General features: G+C 40.3%; 1 protein-coding gene across 1 annotated transcript in view; it reads left to right on the plus strand.

Annotated features, from left to right (window-relative positions):
- Positions 1–1,052: 1,052 nt before the first annotated feature.
- The window catches only part of LOC139155656 (tubulointerstitial nephritis antigen-like), a 169,971-nt gene continuing 148,190 nt past the window's right edge, over positions 1,053–22,833 (plus strand). Inside the window, exons 1-2 of the mRNA XM_070730880.1 lie at positions 1,053–1,150; positions 11,057–11,389. Of these exons, the coding sequence (XP_070586981.1) occupies positions 11,089–11,389 (301 nt within the window). The 5' untranslated portion in view covers positions 1,053–1,150; positions 11,057–11,088. The remainder of the gene's footprint in view (positions 1,151–11,056; positions 11,390–22,833) is intronic.

Consider the following 22,833-nt stretch of genomic DNA (forward strand, 5'->3'; position numbering starts at 1 on the left):
TTCTTTTCTGGCAATATTACACTTCTAACCAGAGCATAGAAAACATTTTCTAGACCAATTCTTGAATGCAGCTCACCTGTCTGGAACCCGCAGGGCAAATCAGACATTAATACAATTGAAAGAGTCCACAGACACAGTATTTCACAAGAAGAGTCCTCCTCTGCTTGCAACAAAATACCTTATTCTACCAGACTTGAAATTTTGGGCTTAGATAGCCTAGAATTTCACTGCTTACGATCTGACCTAAACGTAGTTCATAAATTCATCTATCACAATGTCCTACCTGTCAATGATTTCTTCAACTTCAACAATACATGAGCACACAGTAGATTCAAACTTAATTTAAACCACTCCAAACTCAACTGCAGAAAATATTACTTCAGCAACAGAGTGATCAATGCCTAGGATGTACTACCTAACTCTGGTTTCTTCCCCAAACCCCCAAAACTTTAACCTTAGATTATTTACAGTCGCCCTCATGCGTAAGCACACCATCGTGCCTACCCTCCCTGTCTTACTGTCCTATTGTCTAATTTATCTGTACCTATTTTGCTAATGTTTATGTTTATATCAATACCTACTATCTTGTACATGTTTGACAAAATAAATAAATAGCACCACTATTTCTTGTCCTGCCCTCGGGTGCTTTGGATACGCCTAGTGGTCTACAACGACTCATTGCGAAGGCTCACGCGATGTTCTTTCCTATTGTAAGATGCTATGCATAGAAAAACCGTTGCGGTCGCCATCCTGACTTTTTTGACCATATCCTCAGTAGCTTTATCGCAGTCTAGGAGTTTCTAGGAAAAGCCGAAGTTAGAGAGCGGCTGCTTCGAGACCAGCGGGCGAGGCTGGCACCGAGCCGCGCCCCGGAGTGAGCCTCAGATTCTTCCACTGGATCTCAGGAGCGATTCCAATCAATCTGCCCAACAGCCAGCCCTACCTGGCTCCCTCTCTCGGGGCTCCGGAGTGGGCAGGAAGGGAGGGCCCGGAGGAAGGGAGTTGGGCTGGGAGTCCCCGACTCCATATAAGGGCGAGGGCCGGGACGGCCAGGGGAGAGAGACGCGCGCCTGCGACGTCTGACTTTGGCCCGGCGCGCTCAGGCAGAGGCGGAGAGACCGACTGCTCCGTTTACGCAGAGACGTGCCAGGTACAAGCGTTTTGGCTGGGCAAAATTCTCTCTCTCCCTCCCTCTTCCCACTTCACTTTCCTTTCTTTCGCCTTCTCCACCTTGCTTCCTCTGATGCTTACAGGCAGGTTAGGGCTGGGGAGGGAGCGGAATAATGAGGATTGCAGGCTCAGGAGTCGGGAGAAAGAGGAATGTAGGGCGACCGAGATTTGGACGTGGGCTAGAATGGGGTTGCGTCTATCTTCTTATCCACTTCCGAATATGAAAAGAGAACTCCTTAGCCAGGAGATCACTCTTAATTTACCTAGCAAGAAACATCTGAGGATGTCTAGTAGCACCGTTTTCTGCAAGGCAAATTTTATTCAGTGGCACAAACTTTTAGGAGCTGCCCCTCACAGAGGCATCTGATGAAGTGAGGGGAGAGCTGGTGCCTTTTCATAAATTTAAAAAAAAAATTGGCCTGATTTTTCCATTGCAAAGGTTTTTTGATCTGGACCCCCAAAGCGGAAATCCTTCTGGAGCTTTGAAGGTGTGGTCTTGGCTGGAGTCAAACATGCCTAACCACAACACTTTTTTAAAAAGCAAACAAACACCCTACATTTGCTTTTTCTGCTGTATGCCAAACTTGTTGAATGTGAAGGGTTAGTATTCTGAGATAGCTTTGTGTGACACTTTGGATCATTTCAGGATTAGTGCATTGGGTGATTCTCCTTCCAGAAAAATGGGTTAATTCTGAAAGGAGGTAAAGGGCAGTGTGTGAAAGCGGAACTGGCTTAAATGGACACAGCAGGTGATTAAAATGCAGAATAAGCAAGAAAGAATGCAATGCTATTTGCCAGTACAATACTGGAAAAAAGGCATTTCTAAAACAAGGGGTACTTAGTGGTCCCTGAGCTTGGCTGTTTTCTTGCAGATATTTCATTACCCAACCTAGGTAATATCAGCAGTGAGTGTTGTTACCTAGTTTGGGTAATGAAACTTCTCCAAGAAGGCAGCCAAGCTCAGGGAGCACCAAGGACCAAGCTCATTTCAACCTTGAGCTACAAATATTCTCCTTTACTGAATAAAAATACCCCATGCATTTCTTTAAGACTCAGGAAGTACTGAAATAAAATAATGGATTGATCAATCATTCCACTCATCAACCCTAAATGATGATGTCCTTGATTTTTATCCCTTTTCTGCCAGAGGAAGCTCATCAAGGGTTTGTTTTTTTTAAGGTTAAGAAAATCATTTTGGAAAGAATATGTGTACCTTCTGACCCAAGGCAACAGAAGTGGCATGCAAAGCATTTTAGAAGGGCATTTCCCTATTTTGTAAGCAATTTTTTCCAGTGCTATTTTAAAACTTCAGAATTGTTTTTTTAAATACATATTAGTTAAGCATTCAAGTAGAGGTGGACTCTGAGCACTTAGACAGATTCACATATATTCAGATTAAAACATGCTACTGATGTTTGCATTTGAGTGGCTGGCCAGGCATAGATTTCCTTCCTCTGGTGTAGCTGGGTGGGGCAGCAACAGACCTTTTGACTAGATGCCACCAGGGCAGATTTTCACAACTCTATGAACCTTCCTCTAGTAGAGACTTCCCAGGTCCTTCACCAGAGGGACTTTGGAGGTCTATAGAAGATCGGGAATGTCGTCTGGGATCCTTGCAGATTCCTGCTGCCTCTGTCAAAATGCTTCTGAAATGAAACAAAAGAAAGAAATGAATCCTTTCTGAGCTGGAACATACCTCTGAAACAAGAGATCCCACAGTTCACACTGCTGGTCGGGGCAGATAAGGCACATGTGTATAAAAGCAAAAGTTCAGTTACCTTGGACTTTGCTGAATGAGGTCAGGGAGTAAAGATAATCAAAATGAAACTTGAAGCTACATGGGTGGGATGGCCCCTGCCTCCCGGAAGACCAAGTAAAAGGTGGACGGGAAAGGCAGAGGAAATGCCTCTGCTTTTGGAAATGGTGACCTTACTTGCATTGCTGCAGGCTGAGATCATCCAGAAGGTTTTCATTCCTTAGGAGGGGAAGGTTTGGGGAAGTTTGCAGGGCAGGAGGGGTTTCCCTTTGAAAGGGGTGGAGATGGTGATTACCTGGCAAAAGGCTACTAAAACAGGGGATACAGGGCTTAAAGCCCAGATTTTCTTCTGTAGGAGCACCTTTCCCCAAAGAAGGTTTATTTGGGCAATCTATGTTTGTAGTTTTCTCCTTTTGGATTAGTTGACACCAGTGGCGGGTTTCTATTGGCTTTACAATATTTATTGCACTCACACTTTGCGCATGCATGCATGCATGTGCAGTATTAAAAACCCAGATGGTGGCTTCTACAACACTGCCAAGAGAGCCAGTTCAGGGGCATGTCCAGCCGACCATGGCTGCCAGTTCAGTGAGCAGGGTGAAATTCCCACTATCGATTCTATAGAACCGGTCCAAACTGGCAGGAACCTGTCTCTGGCCTTTCAGGTAATTGGTTCGCCTGTTGTCCTGGAATTTCTTTTCTTTTTAAAAAAGAAAATATAATCCTTATTGAAGATAAATAAGGGAGGGAATACATAAAGCAAAAGCACTATGCAAATATTGGTACAAATATATATGAATTTGAGTATACATTATAAGTCAAAGTATACACACACACACACACATATATATATGGGGAAAAACTAAAGTAAAAGGAAGAGAAGGCAAGAAAAAGGAAGAGGAAAGAGAAAGAAAGTAAAAGAAGGGAGAAATAAAAGAGAAGTGAAAGAAGAAAGAAAAGAAGAGGTGAATTCATATCTATAAATTTATCAGATGTCGTAAATAATGTCAATTTATCTGTTGACCCGATTACTCCACAGCATTTAAGATCTTTATTATCTGTATAAATAAAAATTTTAAGTTTCTAAACTTGTGTTAGAGTTTAAATTTTTATTGTTTTGAATTTGTTCATCCTTTTATCAATGATTCGTAGTGTTATTTTATGGGTTCATGGGATAGTTGTTTGGGTGAAGGTTAAGAGGATCATGATGGAGTTGTATGTTGTCTTTTCTGCAGCCAAATGTACCATTTATTCCACACTTTGTAGAACTCTGATTCCTCTTTGTCTTGTAGTTCAAGAGTCATTTTCATCAGCTCAGCACATTTGTGAGTTTTGTTAATAAAATTTAAGGTAGATGGGGTGTGATCCAGTTTCCAAGTTTGGGCGAATATTATTCTTGCAGTAGTTAGAATGTTTACCAGCCTGTCACCTTTATTTAATCACTGTCTAATTATTCCTAGGAGCAATAATTCCAGTTTTAAGGGGATTGGTTCTTTGATTGGGGATTGGTAATTTGATCAGGGTATTTTTTAATCTTTAGCCAAAAGGTTCTAGCTTTGGGGCATGTCCAGCCAGAGATTTATTTATTTAATTATTTATTTATTTATTTATTATTTATTTATTATTTAGATTTGTATGCCGCCCCTCTCTGCAGACTTGGGGCAGCTCACAGCAGGATACAACAATTCATGACAAATCTAAATATAATTTAAAATATTTTAAAAACCCCATTTACTAAACAAACATATACACAAACATACCATGCATAAATTGTACATGCCCGGGGGAGGTGATTCAGTTCCCCCAAGCCTGAACGATAAAGGTGGGTTTTAAGGAGTTTACGATAGGCAGGGAGAGTAGGGACAGTTCTAATCTCTGGGGGGAGTTGGTTCCAGAGAGTCGGGGCCGCCACAGAGAAGGCTCTTCCCCTGGGGCCCGCCAACCGACATTGTTTAGTTGACGGGACCCGGAGAAGGCCCACTCTGTGGGACCTAATCGGTCGCTGGGATTCGTGAGGCAGAAGGCGGTCTCGGAGATATTCTGGTCCAGTGCCATGAAGGGCTTTAAAGGTCATAACCAACACTTTGAATTGTGACCGGAAATTGATCAGCAGCCAATGCAGACTGCGGAGTGTTGGTGAAACATGGGCATACCTAGGTAAGACTGCTCTTGCAGCTGCATTCTGCACGATCTGAAGTTTCCGAACACTTTTCAAAGGTAGCCCCATGTAGAGAGCATTACAGTAGTCGGACCTCGAGGTGATGAGGGCATGAGTGACTGAGCAATGAGTCCCGGTCCAGATAGGGCCGCAACTGGTGCACCAGGCAAACCTGGGCAAACGCACCCCTCGCCACAGCTGAAAGATGATTCTCTAATGTGAGCTGTGGATTGAGGAGGACGCCCAAGTTGCGGACCCTCTCCGAGGGGGTCAATAATTCCCCCCCAGGGTGATGGATGGACAGATGGGATTGTCCTTGGGAGGCAAAACCCACAGCCACTCCATCTTATCCGGGTTGAGTTTGAGTCTGTTGACACCCATCCAGGACCCAACAGCCTCCAGACACCGGCACATCACTTCCACTGCTTCGTTGACTGGACTTGGGGTGGAGATGTAAAGCTGGGTATCATCGGCGTACTGATGATACCTCACCCCATGCCCTTGGATGATCTCACCCAGCACTTTCATGTAGATATTAAATAGCAGGGGGGAGAGGACCGACCCCTGAGGCACCCCAAAAGGGAGAGACCTCCGAGTTGACCTCTGACCCCTCACTAACACCGACTGCGACCGACCGGAGAGGTAGGAGTAGAACCACTGGAGAACAGTGCCTCCCACCCCCAACCCCTCCAGCCGGTGCAGAAGGATACCATGGTCGATGGTATCGAAAGCCACTGAGAGGTCAAGAAGCACCAGGACAGAGGATAAACCCCTGTCCCGGGCCCACCAGAGATCATCCATCAACGCGACCAAAGCAGTTTCCGTGCTGTAACCGGGCATGAAACCCGACTGCTGGGGACCTAGATAATAGGCTTCTTCCAAGGACCGTTGGAGCTGGAGTGCCACCACCTTCTCAACAACCTTCCCCATAAAGGGAAGGTTGGAGACTGGACGATAGTTATTAAGTACGGCTGGGTCCAGGGAAGGCTTCCTGAGGAGGGGGCGCACGAGCGCCTCTTTATAGAGTGTTGGAAAAAATCCCCTCCCCAAGGAAGCATTGACAATCTCCTGGACCCAGCTCCGTGTCACCTCCCTGCTGGCCGAGACCAGCCAGGAGGGACACGGATCAAGTAAACAGGTGGCGGAACTCACAGCTCCAATGGCCTTGTCCACTTCATCAGGTGTCACCAGATCAAACTCTTCGCAGACAGGTGGACAAGTATGGGCCCAGTCACCTTGACTGAGTCGTTGTCAGTCGACTCTAGTTTTCCAATTGGAGTCGAGGACGGCCTGGATCTGAGCGATTTTATCAGCGAAAAATGTGTTAAAATCCTCGGCACTGCTCTGCAAGGGTTCCCCAACTCCCCCCTGATTAAGAAGGGAGCGGGTCACCCTAAACAGAGCGGGATTCCGCTGATGCAATCAAGGCGGCATGGTACGCGCATCTTGCCGCCTTGAGCGCCACTTTGTAAGTCTTAATGTGAGCTCTTACAAGTGTTCGATCAGATTCAGACCTACTTTTTCTCCATCGCTTCTCTAGACGTCTCTTCTGGTGTTTCAACTCCCGGAGCTCCTCGTTGAACCATGGAGCTCTATGGGGTCTAGCGCCACGGAGAGGTCGCAAAGGCGCAATCCATTCAAGAGCTTCCGCTGCAGCCTTGTTCCAGGCCTCCGCAAGAGACTCCGCCAAACTGTGGACGAGTGCCTCTGGAATAACCCCAAGCGCCATCTGAAAGCCCTCAGGGTCCATGAGGCATCTGGGGCGGAACATCTTAATTGGTTCCGCCTCCCTGCGAGGAAGGATTGGAGCCAGGAAGTCAAGCCGTAGTAGAAAATGGTCTGACTATAACAAAGGCAATGCTTCTAAGCCCCTTAGTCTCAGACCATTACTCAATTGCTCGGAGAGGAATACCATGTCAGGTGCGTGTCCTCCCTCATGAGTCGGACCCTGTACTACTTGAGTCAGGTCCATGGCTGTCATGGTGGCCATGAACTCCTATGCCAACCCAGAGGTTTCGCCGAGTGATGGCAGGTTGAAGTCCCCCAAGACAATATGTCCGGGGAACTCCACCGCCAACCCGGCTACCTCCTCGAGTAGCACAGGCAGGGCTTTTGACACGCAGCTGGGAGGCAGGTACGTGAGAAATAAGCCCACCTGAACCCCTAAGTCCAACTTCACCAAGAGAGACTCGCAACCCGCAATTTCTGGAGCAATGAGTCCACGTAGGCAAAGGCTCTCCCTGGCTATAATAGCCACTCCTCCCCCCCCTTCCCTGGGGTCGAGGTTAATGCCATATCTGAAACCCGGCTGGGCAAATACAATGGACGACCTCTTCACATGCCAACTAACAGACATATGCAACAAACACAGCACGACAATAATGGGGGACTTCAACTACCCAGACATCAACTGGAAAACTAACTCAGCACCAAGCGGAAAGTCTGCCAAATTTCTTTCCAGTCTAGCTGACAACTTTCTAACCCAAAAAGTCGAAACAGGAACCAGAGGGAATGCTATATTAGACCTAATACTAACAAACAGGGAAGAAACAATAGAGGGAACAGAAGAAGAAGGGAAACTGGGAGAGAGCGACCACGTCATCCTCAAATTCAACATAGTGCAATCACTAGCTACTATACCCAACACCACTACAGTCCCAGACTTCAGAAAAGCGGACTTTAACAAGCTCAGAGCGAACCTTGAACAATGCCCCTGGAATGAACTCTTAGAAGGAAAAACCACTCAGGAAGCCTGGGTGATCCTAAAAAACAGCATCATAGACGCCCAAAACAACGCAATCCCCATGAAAAGGAAAAACAGGAAAACCAAAATCAAACCTGCATGGCTAAACAAAGCCCTCGCAGATGACATAAAAGGAAAAAAAAGCTAAGTACAAACAATGGAAAGAAGGACTCATAACCAAAGCGGAATACCAGCAAACAGCCAGTTCCTGCAAACAAAAAATAAAAACAGCAAAGGCACAATATGAACAACACCTTGCAGCGGAAGTCAAAGACAACAAAAAAAGATTCTTCCAATACATCAACAATAAGAAGAAAATCAAAGAAACAATCGTCACACTAAAAAACGAAGAGGGTAGAGAAATCACAGACAGCAATGACCAAGCACAGCTACTCAACGCCTACTCTGCATCAGTCTTCACACAAAAGGGAACCTCCCTCCAACCAATCTGCAATTTAACTGCAACAAACTGCCCCAGAACCGAACTCAACATAGACAAAAGCACAGTGAGGGACTACCTGAGGGAACTCAACGAATACAAATCACCAGGGCCAGACGGACTTCACCCCAAAGTCCTAAAAGAATTGGCAGACACCATAGCGGAACCACTCCTCCTCATCTACCAAATATCCTGGATCACTGGAGACCTACCGGAAGACTGGAAGCGAGCTGACGTAGTCCCCATCCACAAAAAAGGCAAAAAGACCGACCCAGGTAACTACAGACCAATCAATCTGACCTCTATACCTGGAAAAATACTGGAGAAAATAATCAAAAAACAACTTACCCACTTCCTAGAAACAAACAAGATCATATCCAATAGCCAGCACGGATTCATCAGAAACAAATCATGCCAAACCAATCTCATATCTTTTTTCAACACCATAACCAAGTCAGTTGACCAACGCAACTCAGTGGACCTCATATACTTGGACTTCAGTAAGGCTTTCGATAAAGTCGACCACAATCTCCTAATCCACAAACTAGAAAAAAATGGAGTAGATTACTACACATGTAGATGGATAAACAGTTGGCTGACCAACCGCACCCAACGAGTTGTCCTCAACGGGACCAAATCCACATGGAAAAAAGTAGACAGCGGAGTACCACAGGGCTCTGTCCTGGGTCCTGTACTCTTTAACATCTTCATCAATGACCTGGACGAGGGAATAAAAGGGGAACTAATAAAATTTGCAGATGACACCAAGCTGGCGGGGGTAGCCAACACCCTTGAGGACAGGCTCAGAGTACAAAAGGACCTAGACAGACTATCACAGTGGGCCCATACCAACAAAATGAGGTTCAACACCGACAAATGCAGAGTCCTCCACCTCAGCAAAAAGAACCCTAGACATACATACAGCCTGGGAGATACCCCACTCAGCAGTAGTGACTGCGAAAGAGATCTTGGAGTCTTGGTGGACAATCAACTAAACATGAGTCAGCAATGTGCAGCAGCAGCCAAAAAAGCCAACTCAATCCTAAGCTGCATCAACAGAGGAATACGCTCCAAGACCAGGGAAGTACTAATACCACTCTACTATGCCCTGGTCAGACCCCACCTGGAGTACTGCATCCAATTTTGGCCACCTCACTACAAAAAAGACATCGAAACTCTGGAGAAGGTGCAAAAAAGAGCAACCAAAATGATTAGGGGACTCGAAACCAAGATTTACGAAGAGAGATTGAGAGAACTGGGCATGGACAGCCTAGAAAAAAGAAGGTCTAGAGGAGACATGATAGCAGTTTACAGATACTTGAGGGGTTGCCACGGTGAGGAGGGGGTCTCTTTATTCCCCAGGGCACCAGAGGGCCGGACGAGGAACAATGGTTGGAAGCTGACCAAGGAGAGATTCAACCTGGAAATAAGGAAGAACTTCCTGACGGTCAGAGCGATCAACCAATGGAACTGCCTGCCAGGGAAGGTGGTGAACTCCCCAACTCTGGACACCTTCAAGAGGAGATTGGACTTCCATTTGGCTGGGGTGCTGTAGGGTTTCCTGCTCAGGCAGGGGGTTGGACTCGATGACCTAACGGTCCCTTTCAACTCTATTAATAAATAAAATAAATAAATAAATAAATAAATTTCAGAGAGAGGAACTCCTCCCTCTGGGCCCAGCCAGGTTTCAGTAATACATGCCAGGTCAGCCTCCTCATCCAGGATCAGATCCCGGATGAGGAGAGCTTTATTTACCACCAACCTGGCATTGAGCAGCAGCAACCTGAGCCCAGGGCCAGAGTTACACTCATCACCAGTGCCCAAGGTTGGGCTCACGGAGCCAGAACAAGGGATCGTTATTAAGCAACGGTCCCTCGTTCCCCTGGAACGGCTAACTCCGTGGCCCCTGCCATATCTGCCTCTCCCCAGCAATACCGGAATATTCCGACCCTCTGCCACCCCAGAGATCGGTGCCCCTTCCCCTCCCGCCTCTCGAGCGTCAGGTGGGCCAAATCTATCATTCATACTGTTACCATTCATCTCATCCATACCGTAACCCCACCCACCCCAACCATCCCAATCATACCAATCATTCGTCTCATGCACAATATTACATCCATCCCAGTCATCCATTAATTAAGAATCCCCCCAATAATATTAAAAATAGATTAAATTAGTAGTAATTAAAAGCACTAATAAAATATATCACAATATATAAATATGAAATAAAAATAGAAAAATTTATATTAAGCTAATATTGATATTGATAATATAAAATCAGATCTTAATCATTATTAAGTTCAAAAAAAGTCTAGTATGAGACCCTGATTGATAGTCCAGGGCCCCAAATGTCCAGGTTTCTGGGCAAAAATGAGATGGTAATAGGTCCCTATTTTTTGTTTACGTTTCTAACAGAAAGGAGTTGTACTTGGAAACATTATAGATAGTGGGGCTGGAGGAGGGTGCCAGCGGTAGAACATCCTGTAGATGTTTTCTCTAAAGTTAGGCTATAGTTAATTTGTAATTCTGGGCTCAGATTTTATCCCATTCTGATAGATTTATCAAAATAACCAAATTTTGGGCCCAGGCAACCATATTTTGTCCTGGAATTTCTAATCCAGGTGAAAGCCAGGGGTAGAGGAAAGAGGAAATGGTCTTGAGGGACATGGGGAAAAATAGCTACCAAGACATTGTAGTTCACCTGTGGGCAATTCATATCTGTTCTTAGCAGACTGGGCTAGGCAGACGTTGTGCTATGTGCTTCCTGATTCATTGGTCTTCTCTCTCCAGGACATCTGGGATTCAGTAAATCAGAAGACGCCATGGAAAGCTGGATTCTTCTGTGCACCTTGCTGTTGATGGGTGAGACTCTTCCTGCTCAGATGCATCGTACACGGAGGGAACTGGTACCTGGATTGCATGAACAAGGGATACGGGATGCAGAAGGCTCATACTGTGGCCAGCAAGATGCTTGTTGTTACGGCAGGGATGATGCCTGCACCGTCCCCTACTTTGATACCCTTTGCTACTGTGACCTCTTCTGCAACCGAACCATCTCTGACTGTTGCCCTGATTTTTGGGAATACTGTTTGGGCATTGACCCACCATATCCAGTGCAGAAAGGTAAGCTGTGGATCTGAACTTACATCTGATTTGAAGCTACTGCAGGAATTTCCTGCTGAATCAGAATAAGGGATGGATTATGACCAACTGATGCAGTAGCTGGTTGCTACCGGTACGCAGGGCCGCCGATAGGCCAGTATTACTGGTATTGGCATCAGGGGCCCGGCCAAATTGAAAAATAGGGGGGGCAGTTTTGGCCCACCACTGTGTGCCGGCCCCCTGGCGCCCGTAGCAGTCATTGTGCCCAGCACCGTCCCCTGCTGTAGGCTGTGCACGCCTGCACCAGCGCACCCCAAAACGCCCCCCAAGCACCCTTTTCCAAGGGCGTACACAGAGCTGCAGCTGCCCCCGCCCCCCCGCGCCTCTAGCCCCCTCGTGCCCCTGGCTACTCACCGCTGCCCCTCGCCCGCCCGATCCGCCTCTCTTTCTCCTCGGCTTCCCACCTTCGCTGAGAGCGCTTTTGTCCCGGGCTCTCAGCAAGGGGGCTGCAGGAGAGGTGGGGCAGGTGTTCTCACAGTGGGGGCCGGCGAAGGTGATTTTCAATGTCAGGCGTGCGGGCCGGTGCGCGCTCTCCCCATCCCCCTGCCAGCCTGCCCGGAATATTCAAAGTAAGCCAGCGAAGGCTTTTCTTACTTTGAATGTTCTGGGTGGGATGGCAGGGGGATGGGGAGAGCGCGCGCCAGCTTGCACGCCCGACATTGAAAATCACTTTCGCCAGCCTCCGGAGAACGAGAGAGAATGACAGCGACAGAGCAAGATAGAAAGAAAGTGAGAAAGAGAGAGGGGGAGGAAGAGAAAGAGATAGCAAGAGAGAGAGAACAAGAGAGAGAAAGAGTGAGAGAAAGAAAAGAAGAGAGAAAGAGTGTGAGAGAGAAAGCAAGAGAGAGAGAGAAAGAAAACAAGAGAGGGAAAGAGAAAAAGAGAGAGAGAGCAAGAGGGGGAGAGATAGAGAAAGAAAGAAAGAAAGAAAGAAAGAGATGAGAGAGGGAGGAAGAGAGAGAGAGGAAGAAAGCAAGATAGAGAAAGAGAGAGAGAGAAAGAAAGAAAGAAAGAGAAAGAAAGAGAGAGAGAGAGGAGAGAGGAAGGAAGAGAGTGAGAGAGAGGAAGAAAGAGAGAGAGAAGAGTGGAAGGAAGAGAGAGAGAGAGATGATAGAAAAAAAGAGAAATGAGAAAATGATTGAGGCAGAGAATGATAGGAAAGAGAGAGAAACAGAGAGAGAAGTGATTCTTGATTTAAAGCATATGGTAAAAGCACTTAAATAGTAACAGAAAACCCCCCCAGCCCTCACCTGTTTTTATTAATAGTTTTGTTGGTTGTTTTAGTTTTAATAGTAATGGATTTTGTTTTTTCTAAATTATTAATTTCTTTTAATAAAAAAGAAGGGGTTTGTTTGTTTATTTATTTATTTATTTTATTTATTTATTCATTCATTCATTCATTCATTCATTCATTTATTTATTTATATGCCGCCCAGTCCCATGTTTTTCCTTATTTCCAGATTGCATTTCCTCTTGGTGAGGTTCCGCCCATTGCTTCTTGTACTACCTTCAGGTGACATGGAGAATAAATAAATGCCATCTGCTCTGTGGCAGCCCTTTAAAGATTGGGAAACTACTATTATATTCCCCCTCAGTTTTCTATTTGTTGAGCTAAACATATTCGTTCTCTTAGCCCTTGTTCATAGGATTTAGCCTCTAGGTCAGGGGTGTCAAACTCAATTTAATTGAGGGCCACATCAGGGCTGTGTTTGACCTCAGAGAGCCGGGGGAAGGATTGCCTAGGATGTGTGGCCATGGTGGGCATGGCATGGGATTTGGGGGGCAGTAGTTTTAAAATGGCGGGGGGAGGCCCAGACACTTAGGCTGTATGGGCCCCCAAAATTCCTGATGGCCCTGCTGGTATGGCTGAGGACGGAGCACCAATAGTGAAAGTTGCACTGTACATGCAGCTTCTATTCTCCTGCATGCACACACACCTCCCAGTGTATTTTTGCTTCTGTGCCTGTGCAGGAAACCAAATCTCATGAGGGGACATGCATGCACGCAAGATTTCAGCAGTTTTTTGGTTCTGTGCATGCACTGAAGCAAAAAAAATCACCAAAAGCTTGCATGTGCGCACATACCCCCATGAGATTTTTAAAAAATAATGAATACAGTTTATTAACTTTTTTCAGTCTCCTTTGTAAAAACAATAATACAATAATACAATAAATATAATAAGTGATTCTGCATTGTTACATCATTGCATCTTCTTTTTTTGAGTTACCTCACATTTTATATATTTGGACATATTGTACTGATATTATATTATTTCAATAGCTAAAATACTTATACTTTTTTTAATGTACAAAACAGAACTGAAATCAAAAGCAGATATGAACACATTTGAAGAAAAAAAAAGAAAAGAAAATACAAAAAGTGAAAAGCAAAAAGAAATTTAGAATATCAAAAGTAAAATAAAGTAACAATTGGAGAGATATTTTTCTCTCTCCTTCTTTCCTTATTATATTTTGTAAATTTACAATATAACATTTAACTTGCGGAATGCCATTTCTATATTTTTCACGCTTTCCTAAATTATATTTTTTAAAAACGAACAGAACATTTTTAATATCTCTTTCTATTTTAAAGTTACAATAAAAACATATCATAAAAACTTTGAAAGTATAGAAACAATAATAATCTTAATAAAAAAGGGGAGTAGTATAAAATTTTAAACTTATTTTAGAAATGTGGGGTTTTTTTCATCTCTTATAGATAAACGGTTTATTAACTCTGCTAATTTACCAAAAGATAAAGGACTAAAAAACAATTCTAGCCTATAAAGATTATGGAATGACTGAGTTAAGAAAAAAAGGTCTTAATTTTAATTTTGGTAAAATTCCTTTTTGCGATGTGGGCAAAAGCTTGTTGTTCTCAGTTCTTCTCATTTTTTGTAGCAAATTATACCATTTGTCCCAAATTTTGTAGGAGACTGTATCTTCTCTGTCTTTAATCTGCATAGTTAATGTATTCATTTCAGCCAATTCCATTATTTTATTTATAATATGTACATTTGTGGGTATGTGGTCCTTTTACCAATTTTGGGCGTAGCATATTTTAGCGGCAGTAATTAAGTGTATAATAAGGTATTTATCCACTTTTTTAATGTTGCTATCAATCATTCCCAATATAAAAATTTCTGGTTCAAATTTTTTCTCAACTAAAGTAATTTCTTTTACCCATTTCCATATTTTCCTCCAGAAATGTCTAGCCTTCCCACAAGTCCACCACATATGGTAGTATGTTCCTATCTCATCTTTACACTTCCAGCAGTTTGGAGATTTTCCTTGATAGATTTTTGCTAATTTAACTGGTGTAAGATGCCAATGGTAAAAAAAATTATAAAGATTTTCTTTATAAGCAGCCGAAATAGTCAGTTTCAGATTATAGCTCCAAAGGGATTCCCATTTCTCCAAGTTTATCACGTGGCCTATATTCTGTGCCCATTTTATCATCACTTCTTTGACTCTCTCCTCCCCCATTTCCTTGTTTAACAAACATTTATAAAACTTTGAAATTGCTTTTCCCTCTTGGCTTAATTTTTTTAAATCAATTTCCTGCTCTCTGGGTTGAAAACCAAATTTTTTGAGATCAAATGTATGCTTATTCTGTAACCACCAATCTATAATTATGCCTTCTTCTGCTAACTCTGACCTTGATTTAATTTCATTTTGATCTAATAGCAGTTTTTGATAATAGTATTGTTTATCTCAATTAAATTTGGATATATTATTGCCTCCAAGGAGGAAAGCCATTTTGGAATATTAAATTTTTTTAAAAAAAATTCTAGCCAATTTTGTATCAATATGCCTCTAATATAGTGATTTTAAAAATATCTATGTATTTTTTCTTTGTTGTTCCACCAATATTTGTGCCACCCATATCGCAGGTTGTGGCCTTCAATAGTTAAGAGTCTTTTATTTTCCAAAGTTACCCAGTCTTTTAACCATAAGGCCTTAGTCGCTTGGTAATATATCTTCCAATTTGGTAAACCCATACCCAGAACTTGAAGCATCAAAAGCAAAGCAAAGTCTGAAGGAAATGGCGTGTAACCCCTATACTCAAACCCCCTTTTCCACCCCCCTGTTGGGCATGCACCCAATCTCCATTGTCCAGACGCATCAGGTGGTCCAAGATGCTCCTCCCGGGCTTCTCAGGAATTTGCCCATCTAACGGTCTCGCCGACCCCTGGGAAATCGAAACTTAACAAAAGTTTTCTACTCCTGCACACTTCCCAACCCCCCTTATTATCTACCCCTCCCCATCTCTATGACAGCCAAGCAAAGAATGCAGCAGCAGGCAGCGCAGGTTGACAATATCCTTGTTATTACCATTTGTATCTTATGTTTGTAATTCATACCTTTAATTTCCAATGCATATATATATATATATATATATATATATATATATATATATATATATAGGTTAGTAGAAAGTGATTTGTGAAAAGAAGAAAAGATTAAGAAGTATTGAGGGGGGTAAATCTGCGTGTGACGCAGACGTTTTTAGGTGGTACGACATGGTATAGTAAAATAATAGGGGGTGTATATGTAAGGTGTAATAAATGTATTTTGTATGAGAAAAAAATGTAAGAATTGATATAGGAATTGATGAGTATTTGCATTGATATATTATGTGGTGTGTAAAAATTTCTATTTGGTTTAAAGACGAATAAAGAGAGATATGATATAAAATCATTTTCAAATTGGATTTCAGTTTAGTTGGTTTTGGAATTATTTTGAAGGTTGGTTTTGTTTCGGTTTAGAACGGTCAAAGATGAGATAGGCTTATTACTTTCATGATATGAAAATTTGATATTTTTTTGCTATGACCCATTTGTACCAATTATCCCATTTTTTATAGTAGTCTGAGTCTTTTTTATTTCCATTGCTATTTTGGACATCTCCACGCACTCCATAATTTTAGTAATGACTACCAATATTGATGGGGCTTTTTCTTGTTTCCAAAAGAGGGCATATGAAATTCTTGCTGCAGTCAGAATTTGTAAGATAAGATATTTTTGTGTTTGTGTAAGGTTTTTCCTAAATATACCAAGAAGGTATGTTTCCGGTTTAAATAATAAATTGATTGACATGACTTGGTCTATTAATTTTTTGATGTTTGTCCAATATTTTTAGCATATATGCAGGTTCACCATGCATGATAGTATGTTCCTGGTTTTATTTTGCATTTCCAGCAATTGGGGGGGAAATTGGGGAACATTTTAGATAATCTTGCTGGGGGCAAGTGCCATCGGTAAAACATTTTTAATTGATTTTCTTTGTGGAATATTGCTGTGGTCATCTTGTAATTTATTGTCCAGGTTTTCCCCCACTCTATTAGATTAATCGTGTGTCCGAAATTTTGGGCCCAGGCTATCATACATCCTTTAACTTGTTCGTCACAGTTGTCCTGCATTAATAGATAATTATATAATTTGGAAATCATTTTTGCTAATGGGCCAAAAAAGATTGTATCTATTACATTGTCATTTTGAAATCCAAATTGGTTTTTATGTTCATTATATTTTGATAAAATTTGTAGATATGATAGCCAATGTATATTTATCCCTCCGTCTTGTAATTGTTGTTTGGGTAGAAAAATGTCATTTTTGTCTAATAGCTGATGATATCTTAATATTTTGGTAGGGGGAAAAAGTTTAGGATAGGTAATTAATTCGTTTGGGGATAACCATTTAGGTATTGAGGTGTAGTAGTTCTTCTTTATCGAGTACCAAATTGTTATTAAAGTTTTTCGGAGGTAATGATTTTTAAAGTATTTAGGTATTTTATGATAATCCATTATTAAGAATGCATGCCATCCAGCAAGAAGATCAAAGCCCTCTATGGTTAGGAGTCTTCTATTTTTAAGAATCACCCAATCTCTTATCATTGTTAAGATCATTGCCTGATAATATGTATAAAAGTTTGGGAGTCCAAGGCCACCTCTAATTCTATGATCCTGAAGATTTTTCAATTTTATTCTCGACTTCTTCTTTGCCCAGATGAATTTCCTTATTTCTTTATGCAATGATTCAAAAAAATGATTTGTTCAAATTTGTTGGGGCTACTTGGAAAAGATATAGAAATCTTGGCAAAATATTAGATTTAATGGCAAATATTTTCCCCATAAGAGATAATTTCAATTTAGACCATCTGGACAAATCTTTTTGAATATCTTTGAGCAGGTGATCATAATTGTCTTTTTTTATGGTGCTATAATTTGAGGTCATCCATATGCCCAAATATTTGATTTTTTTGGCAACTTTTATATTAATTAAATTTTCAAGAAGGGCAGTTTGTTTTGTTGTCGTTTTTAATTAGGGTTTTTGTCTTGTTAATTTTCAGACCAGATATTTCTCCAAATTTGTCTATTTCATTCAGTAAAATGGGAGCAGTTTGTATTGGGTCTTGGGTTATAAATACAACATCGTCTGCAAAGGCCTGCAGCTTATATTGTTCATTTCTAATAGTAATGCCTTGAATTAAAGTGTTGTTTCTTATGCTTTTCAAAAATGTTTCTATCGCTAGGATAAAAATAAGAGGAGCTAGTGGGCATCCCTGACGAACACCTTTTATTATGGGTATTTTTTCCGTGATGTCGTTATTAAAAAGAATTTTAGCAGATTGATTTGTGTAAACAGCTTTAAAACCCTGCTGTTCTGTTCGGGTCGTATGTGACCCGAAGCCAAGTTTGAGTCCCTGTAAAAAAATTTCCCTGCATATCTGAAACTTGAAATTTCATGACTTTTCATCATTTCAGGGGTTCTCTCTATGAGAATTTTTTTTGGGGGGTGGGGGGCTTAGTTTTTGCTGGGCAAAAAAAGTTCCTAATGTTATGTTCGGGTCACATACGACCCGGACCGAAAACACTTCATTTGAAGTGCTTATGTTTGGTCAATTTGAAAACTTTTTTCACTTGGAAAGTAGTCTGAACATTTCTGCACACAATGATATGAAAATTGAAATGAAAAAATTAATCCTTATTGGTTTATTTTGCACATAAATGTGCCGCCCCCCCCCCGGTTTTGTGAATTTTTTTCAATTTATGGATAGTTTTGCTTGCAAAATCCATTCTATTTTACTGGAGTTGGTGTGGGATTGGTAGCTTGAACATTTCTGAATATAAGAAAAATATAAAGGAACTGAAAAAAATGATTCTTACTGGTTTTTTAACATCAGAAATAAGGCCTCCCCCCCTCGGCTGCTTGCAATCATTTTCAGTTTTTATTTTTTTATGCTCCAAATCCGAAATATTCTTTAAAATCTTAGGCATTCATTTACTCAATTTAACAATGCTGATCATCAAAAAATATTTTTGGGGTGGTGCCTACTTGTTTTCTGGGCAAAAAAAAATCATAACTTCAAATCTGTTTCTGTTCGTATATGACCGGACCAAAAATATTTTTTTTAGGTACTTGAATTTAATCTTTTTGAAAACTTTTTCAACTGGAAAACTAGTTTGAACATTTATGAACATAATGATATGAAAATTGAACTGGAAAAATTGAGACTTATATTTTTATTTTGATCAAAAAGCCCCTCCCCCCATCCTTTCTGAATTTCGTGTCAATTTATATTTTTTTAGGCTACAAATCTCTAAGGAATATTCCCCCAAAAGTTTTGATATACTAAATTGAACAATCCTAAACATAAGAAAAATAGAAATGAACTGAAAAAAATTATTCTTATTGGTTTATTTTTGAATATAAGACCGTACTGTTTTATACTCGAGTATAAGCCTACTCGAGTATAAGCCTATTTGAGTATAAGCATGGGGGCCCATTTATGAGCAAAATAAACCAATAAGGATCATTTTTTTCAGTTTAATTTTCATATCATTATGTTCAGAAAGGTTCAATCTACCAATCCCACACCAACTTTAGTAAAATAGAATGGATTTTGCAAGCAAAACTATCCATAAATTGAAAAAAATTCACAAAAACGGGGGGGGGGGCGGCACATTTATGTGCAAAATAAACCAATAAGGATTAATTTTTTCATTTCAATTTTCATATCATTGTGTGCAGAAATGTTCAGACTACTTTCCAAGTGAAAAAAGTTTTCAAATTGACCAAACATAAGCACTTCAAATGAATTTTTTTCGGTCCGGGTCGTATGTGACCCGAACATAACATTAGGAACTTTTTTCGAACAGAACAGCAGGGTTTTAAATTAAGAAATTTTGGACCAAAGTTCATGTATTCAATTTGATTTATGAAATAATGCCACTGAAGACTATCGAATGCCTTTTTAAAATCCATAAATATTAGTGCGACTGGTTTGTCGTAATATTTGTCGTAGTATTCAATAGTGTTTAGTATTATTCTAGTATTTGTTGCTATGTTTCTTAGTGGAAGAAATCCATTTTGATCGGAGTGAATAATGTTGTTTAATATTTTCTTTAATCGGTCTGCAATGATTGAAGTAAATATTTTGTAGTCTGTATTAAGTAGTGCTATAGGTCTGTAATTTTCTAGATGTTGCTTACTTTGATTATCTTTGGGGATGAGCGTTATATATGCTTCGGACCATGAAGTAGGAAACTTTGCATAAATAAGTGCATCATTGTAAATGTCTAACAGTGTGGGTGAAATCATGTCTAAATGTTGTTTGTAAAATTCAGATGGAATTCCATCAGGACCTGGGGTTTTATTATTATTTTTGCTTTGCTATTGCAAATTCAATTTCTGTAATTGGGTTGTTTAAGGAAGATCTTTGATCATCATTTATTAATGTTTTTTTTATTTTGTTGTAGATATTTCAACAATAGATCACTGTCTATTGTTGAAGTTTTATAAAGATGTTGAGAGAAATCTTGAATTATTTGTTTTTTTTCAAGATTGGTTGTTTTTAAGTGTCCAGAAGCATCAATTAGGGCATAAATATTCCTGTCAAGCTTTTGATGGGTCAACCTGAGAGCTAGCCATCGGCCTGGTTTGTTAGCAGATTCAAAATGAGTTTGTTTTGCGGTTTTTATTTTTTGTGAGATTTGTTGTTGTGTTATTAAGTTTATTTCATGTTTAATTGTTTTTATTTCAACTAAAATTACGTTGTTTTGGGGATCATTATGTAGTATTTTTTCAGCAAGTTGTAGTGATGCGTTTAATTTTTGTAGTTGAGCATATTTTTCTTTTGTTTTTTTTTACAGAATAGGAAATATAGATGCCGTGGATATAAGCTTTAGTAGCATCCCATACTGTTTGATTAGTTGTCTCGCCATTTAAATTAATTTTAAGAAATGGGGGGAGATCATTTTGTATTTTATTTTGAAATTCTTGTTGGTTGATAATTGTTTGGTACATAGACCATCTATGGAAGGTTTTATTATTAGAATCTTTGATTGTTAACAATAAGGGGTTATGATCTGCCCAGGTTGCATTTAATATTTGTATATTTGTAATTTCATTTATAATTTCAAGATTAGATCAAGCCATGTCAATGCGGGAACAGGTTTTATGAGGGGGAGAGAAAAAGGTATATTGTATACTATCTGGATAATAATACCTCCATATGTCCTTTAAGGCGAATTCATATATTATTTGGTTAAAAGTGGAGGGTAAAGTATTGCGCGAGTGGTGTTTAGTATTGCCCTTATGATCTTTGATTTTATCGACTATGCTGTTGAAATCTCCAATTATTAAAAAGTTAGTCAAATTCAATTCTAATATTTTCTTATGTAGGTTATTAAAGAAAGTAGATTGTTTGGTAGATGGAGCGTATATTGTTATTATGGTTATTTTTTATTTCCTAGTTTTAGTTGAACTATCAATAACTGGCCATTTCCATCGGCATACATTAATTTAGGGGAGAAGGGTTTTTTTACATATAGAGCTATACCTCTTTTTTTTCAGATGCAGATGAACAGAAGAGTTCAAATTTTGGGAAATGTAATAAGGTAGTCTCATCTTTTTTGATGTGAGTTTCTTGTAGGGATATTATATCCTAATTAAAATTAGACAGTTTGTGGAAGATTTTTACTCTCTTTCTATGCGAGTTTAAACCTTTTATGTTAGTAGAGAATAATGTGATTTTATTTTGTCTATTGTTGGAGTATGGATTCCTTTGATTTCTCTCTTCGAGCTTCAGTCTTTGCTCGGGAAATTGGTCCTTGTCCAATGTATTCATCGTCTAATTTTTTTGTTTCTCTGTCTTTTCCCAGTAGATTGTCATCAGAGCTTAGTTCTTCTGTTGAAAGTATCTCTCCGGTGTCGGTTTCCTTCGGTTTGGTCTGTTCAGATGTTTTTAGAATATGATCATGAAATTCTTTCACTTCTTCCAGTGAGATGATTTTATATTTCTTGTCAATAAGGGAGACCATCATACCTTCAGCTATAAGCCATCTAAATTGTATATTGTTTTTATTCAATTTATTTGCTAATGTTTGATATGGCTTCCATTTTTCTCTCACTCTTGGGAGAGTCTTGGGATTTGGTGTAAGACCACAATGTTTCTACCTTTGTACGTTGTTGAGTTTTCTTTGGACATGTTGTAAACTTCATCCCTAATTGGTTTTTTGAGAAATTGAATATGTACTTCTCTCAGAAGCCTATGTTGTTTTGCATAAGAAGTAGAAATTCGAGTCTTCGGAGAGGGGCGGCATACAAATCCAAATAATAAATAAATAAATAAATAGAAATACTTCGTCCATCTGATTTATCATTTCTTGTGGGGTTTTACCAGTGATGCTTGCCAGTATTTCAGCCATTCTATTGGGAAGATCCTGGTGTTTTGATTCAGTGATATTCTGAAAGTGGAGAAAGAAGGCTGATTTTTCTAATTCGAGATTTATCACCGATTCTTCTAAGGTTTTGTTAATGTACTCTGCTCTCGCTTCAGAAAATTGTAGTCTAGTGTCCACGGAGAGGGGCGGCATACAAATCAAATAAATAAATAAATAAATAAATAAATAAATAAATAAATAAATAAATAAATAAATAAATAAATAAATAAATAAATTGTATCGGTAGTTTCTTCCATGTTTGTTATTCTTTGGGAATTTTGCATTATGGTTTCTTGAACACCTTCCATCCAGTCGTCTAACTTTCCCATGTGTTCGTCGAGGTGACCCGCATGATCTTGAATTTTTTTAATATCTTCCTTTATTACTCCTATTGTTCCTCTCAAGGATTCAAAGTTTCTGTCTATTGAGTCTTGCATTTTGATCATCATTTCAAAGAGGGAGTTTAATGTGATTATCGGGGTTGGCTGGGAAGATTGTGCAGCAGTTGTTTTTTCAGATGGGGCGGTCTCTGCAGAACGTTGTTGAGCTGGAGTTGTTGGCTGGTTAGTATTTTTCTTCCATGATTTTATTAAGGTTGACTGATTTGGCGTAGACATCTTGATAGTAGTTCAAGAAAAATCCGACGTGAAAGTATGAGATATTTAAATTATGTGTGGGTG

This window comes from Erythrolamprus reginae, unplaced genomic scaffold, assembly GCF_031021105.1.
Source record: "Erythrolamprus reginae isolate rEryReg1 unplaced genomic scaffold, rEryReg1.hap1 H_4, whole genome shotgun sequence".
NCBI lineage: Eukaryota > Metazoa > Chordata > Lepidosauria > Squamata > Dipsadidae > Erythrolamprus > Erythrolamprus reginae.